General features: G+C 30.4%; 1 protein-coding gene across 1 annotated transcript; it reads right to left on the bottom strand.

The window, feature by feature from the left end:
* Window positions 1-1,449: 1,449 nt before the first annotated feature.
* Window positions 1,450-4,644, bottom strand: LOC129893106 (zinc transporter 5-like). Its single transcript, XM_055968600.1, has 3 exons — window positions 3,893-4,644; window positions 2,855-3,004; window positions 1,450-2,002 (listed from the first exon to the last, which is right to left on the bottom strand). Exons 1-3 carry the CDS (start codon window positions 4,454-4,456, stop codon window positions 1,697-1,699), a joined length of 1,020 nt encoding a protein of 339 aa, XP_055824575.1. The 5' UTR covers window positions 4,457-4,644; the 3' UTR covers window positions 1,450-1,696.
* Between the last annotated feature and the right edge of the window lie 212 nt (window positions 4,645-4,856).

Consider the following 4,856-nt stretch of genomic DNA (forward strand, 5'->3'; position numbering starts at 1 on the left):
GCGGAGAAAGATTAAAAAATACACTATTATTTCAGTCAACGACTTTCGGTCATATTCGTCTAGCAAATCATTTTGTCACTTCTCAACAAAAAAGCTGCAAAATAATGACTCCATATATATATATATATATATATATGACCAAATTAAAGAACGTTGAAAGAGATTTTGGCCACTTCTGTGGACTTGCTGCCCCAAAAGTGTCAATTATTCCCTGTTTACTTCTGTTTTTTTTTGGCTCAGCGTTGCAAGACGAAAAATAAGAAGCCGTTCGATCATATAATTACTTTAGGTAATTAAAGTTTTTCAAAATTCAAATTAGATAAAATTTGATCAATATTTTAAAATGTATTTTTTTTAATATAGTGACATGAAAAAAGTTGCAAATTATAATACTTTTTATATAGTTTTTTGAATATATAATAAATTTTAATTTCACACAGTTTTGTAATTTATGGTCAAAATACCCCACTTACAATAAAAATTCGTTATCTTCGAATATGGCTGATAAGTATTGCAAATGAATGTTTGAAAGGAGAAATTTTAGAGTGTTTTCTTATTAAGCCCAATCACTTGCATGGCTTAGTTGATTAGTAATAGCAAATGAATGTTTACCATGAATTATATTTCTGTGATGGAAAATTTGTATAGAGAGAAATAGGTATTCACAAGCGACAAATATTTTTTCTTATTCTTCCATCTTTTGGGTCGCAGTAGTCTTTTTTTTACAAAAAAACAATCCTTTTTCACTCTTTAATAAGGATCTTCATAGACTCTTTGAGCCTCTTTTTTTTTTTTGTTCGTTTGTAATGGATATTTTTCGTATTTGTGACAAATACAAAATAAAAATGTTGTTACGGATTTGCAACAAATGATTTGTATTGCCAAAAGAAATGTATCATATTAGCGATAGATTAGTGATTAAAAGTATTCTATGAAATGACTTACAGATTCAACTACAAAACTAATGCAAATATAGTGACGGATTATTTTTGTCAATATACTTGACAACAGATAAGATATATCGCAAATGGATCGCCAACCTTGCAAAAGATTAATTCTTTTGTCAGGAAGAAATTAGCTACGAGCATATTAGTGACACACTCCATTTTGTCGCAATATTGGTTTAGCGATGAATATATGTTGTAAAGCGGCAGAATATCCCATTATTTGTGATGATGACTCCATTAATTAATAATACTTTTTGAGTAATTAACTTTTGTCGATACATTCCTATTATTTCCTTAACTGATAGTTCGATGTACATGGATCTCTTCCTTTCTTCACTGACCATTCTTGCATCAACCATTGAAAAAATACGTTCATGCATTTAATTATTGAAAAACCTAACATAAAAGTCTACTACATATTTCACTTTTGCCTAATATTCAACTTTAATTCAAACACTTTATATCAGTTGGACACAAGCTACAAAGTGTTATTGTGTTGATCTTGTTCCAATATTCAAATACCAACTAGGCACTGTTTTTATTTATTACACAATGTACTGGTTGCTCTCAACCAACATTTTACGAAGAACACTTCACACGAAGAAAGCAGAATCTACCATATATATAAACAAAACAAGTCAATCAATGTAGTTTTAAAAAGATTTATAATCGTATACTGTAGAACCAACTGTCAAAAGAAGATGCAAAAAAAAAAAGATGTGAAATTGATATTGCTCCATATTGATCAATTAAGCCCATTTGGCTAGCATAGACATGAGTCCAGCACCAAGAAGAAGTGAAATATTGGCCCCTAATTGAAGCTTTCCATTGCCTTGCATTCTTGGATGCATGAAATCGGCAGCTAAGAAATCAACCAGTGCCATATAAATCAAAATGCCAGCTGAAGCCGAATTAAATGTTCCTTCAACAATAAGAGCTGTTGGACTGTTCTCATCGTAAACGTTTGTTATTATCAGCCCAATTCCTATTCCGATTGGGGTTGTGAGCGAGAAAAATAAAACCATAATTGCAATTGTGCGGGTCTTCAATTTTGCCTGCAAAAGACCCAAACGAGAGTTTAAGCTTTGTTTGCTGCCCACATGAATATTTATATAACGAGATTATATAAAAAGTAATTTAAATATATAGGGTTAAATTTTTAGTATATATATATATTAACCTAAAATCGAATACTTAAGCACATGAAATATAAATAAGAAATTAAAAGTACTAGCACTTGAAAAGATCTCTTGATCATTTACGAAATGAATATTTTAAAATCTCATATATATAAAAATGCAAAAAGAAAAAAAGCAATTATAAGTAACCTACGATATCAAACTCCTAAAGTTTTGCAATGCATAATTAGTAGTAACATATCCACTATATTGTTTTTCATTGACTTGGCGTAGCATGCTTTTTCTGACTTTGAATGGCAAATTTTTAGTAACTAGGCATTTGGACAAAAAACCCATAACACTTCACGTTCAAGACTTGGTCAAAATCTAGACAAGAATACTCCCTCTGAGTACGTTGCCTTCAATTCACATAAATGCAATGGACCCAAAACAATCCACTAGTGCCCCCCACCCTCCTTTCCCATTATATATATTCTTGTTCCAGGTTATATCCCGCATAATACATTAGTTATATGACCATTATTAATTATTTTTTCCATGCAGCCAAACAAATAATATACTTTCTTATACAAGATTTTATGTTATAAACCCTTACATATGATTCACTATCGTATTCATCTCATATTTAACTGCGTTAAATGAACGGATTACGTAATTAAATTTAATCATGAAAAACTTAGTCTTAAGGTGACTTATGGTTAGGACTTAGGCGCTATTCCAATTATAATGACAATTAGTAAAGAAAAAAAAAAGATGAAGTGTAATTACCTGAGCAATGCATCCACCAAGTCCCAAGCCTTCGAAAAACTGATGAAAAGTCAAAGCAGCAACAAGAGGCTTTATGGTTTTGGGACTTTCAGAAGCACCCAAAGCTATTCCTATTATCACTGAGTGTACTATTATTCCCAATTCTAAAACCTGCATCTCCCACCACAAATGTTATTATTCACACACAAAAAAAATTATACAGACTTTCTCCGTTTATTTTAATTTGTCTACTTGTTTAAAACAAATTTTTTATTTATATTTGTCATTTTTAACATATTAAGAAAAGACAATTACTTTTTTCATAATTTACTCTCAACATTGATTACTTACTTTTAAAATCATTTTTATTAATCATTATTTTTAAAAAAAGATATAAAGTACAAATTATAAGTGGACATATAAAAATAAATTCTTTTGTTTTTCTTTTTCTTTATACGAGAATAAGGACAAGTATGGTAGCCGCGACAGCGTCACTATTAAAAAAAAAACAAACAATGAAACAAGAAATATCAGGAAAAATCTTTTCACGAATCAATGATACATTTGACTATAATTAATATATGCCATTGGAAATTGTCCAATGATAGTATTTTTAGTTAGGTACACCCTTTAAAATAACTATTCATTCCTAGAAAATAAAAATCTATTTTATTGACTTATCCTTGATGAATATCTTTAAAAAATATAATTCTTTAATAGTTTATTCGTTAGATAATAAAACTCATGTTAATTTAAATAAAAGGTAATATTAATGACTTTTTGATCATATGAAATATGGCTAACAAAAAAAACTTATTTTGTAGATGTGTACAGTACAGCTAAAGAAAAAAACTAGATACTTTCCTTTTACTTTCTGAATAGTGAATCTATCACACAATAAGTGAAGATTCAATTCTCATATTACCTTTTATTAAAAATCATAAAGAATATTTACATTATTAAGTCATTTAATATTTAGTAATATATAATGATTAGTAACCTAACTTAAATTGCATAATTTTCTTTTACACGGTAAGTATATATAACTTAAAGCCTTACCTGAGAGATAACACGGTAACGAAGTAGTTCGGACTCAGAATTAGCCATCATTGATGCTGAACCATGAGAGTGAGCATGATTAATAACTCCTCCTTCCTCTCCAGACTGAGCCACCACTACACTTTTCAAATTTTTCTTATTATAATAAGAAGTAGCATAAGTATCCACCATCAGAGTCGCCATTGCGGAAACCATAGCAACAAATCCACTAAAAGGGAAATCTCTCCAGGGATGCTCTTTCAAACACGGCGATGTTAGGCTTTCAAATGCATCAGGGAGCACGTGTATAAACCCCGTTGATAGGATCACACCAGCTGCGAAAGCTTTGATTATGAAGAAGAAATTCCTCTCTGGACTTAAGGTGGGAATCACCTTGCCCAGCACCGGAATACACACCCCAATTGTACTCGCAACCAAAATGGATGCGAGTGCTGCCATTTTGTACTTGAGCGCCTCTTTTTTATTTCTTCCCTCGTCATCGGGATCGCAAGTACACTTGCCTAACACTATGGCGGGAAGAAGCAATAGAATGTACCAAAATACCACCTTTTCTAACTTTGCCATGACTAAGATTAATATGCGTAAGGTTTCTATTATGTGATCCCAATGATAATTTAGGGTGTTTCCCAATGATAGTTTAGGGTGTTTTATGGAGTACTATTGACACATATCAACTATTAAAAAAAGAGAAAATGATGAGACAAAACCAAGAAAGATTTGCACTATATAGAATACAAAGTCATACAACTTGAAAAAGAAATAAAATATTACTTCCGATATTGTCCAAAAGTATTACTATTTGGAGTTTCTTTTCTTTGACTAAATTAAATAATTGGAATATTTAGCTATATATGTTGACTTGTAGATATACAAATTATATTTTATTTTATTTTTTGAAAAAAATACTATGCCCAAATTAACATCTAAAACTAAGTATTTTTGACCCTCTTGCCCACATAAATTA

This window comes from Solanum dulcamara, chromosome 6 (genome assembly GCF_947179165.1).
Source record: "Solanum dulcamara chromosome 6, daSolDulc1.2, whole genome shotgun sequence".
In the NCBI taxonomy this organism is placed as follows: Eukaryota; Viridiplantae; Streptophyta; class Magnoliopsida; order Solanales; family Solanaceae; genus Solanum; species Solanum dulcamara.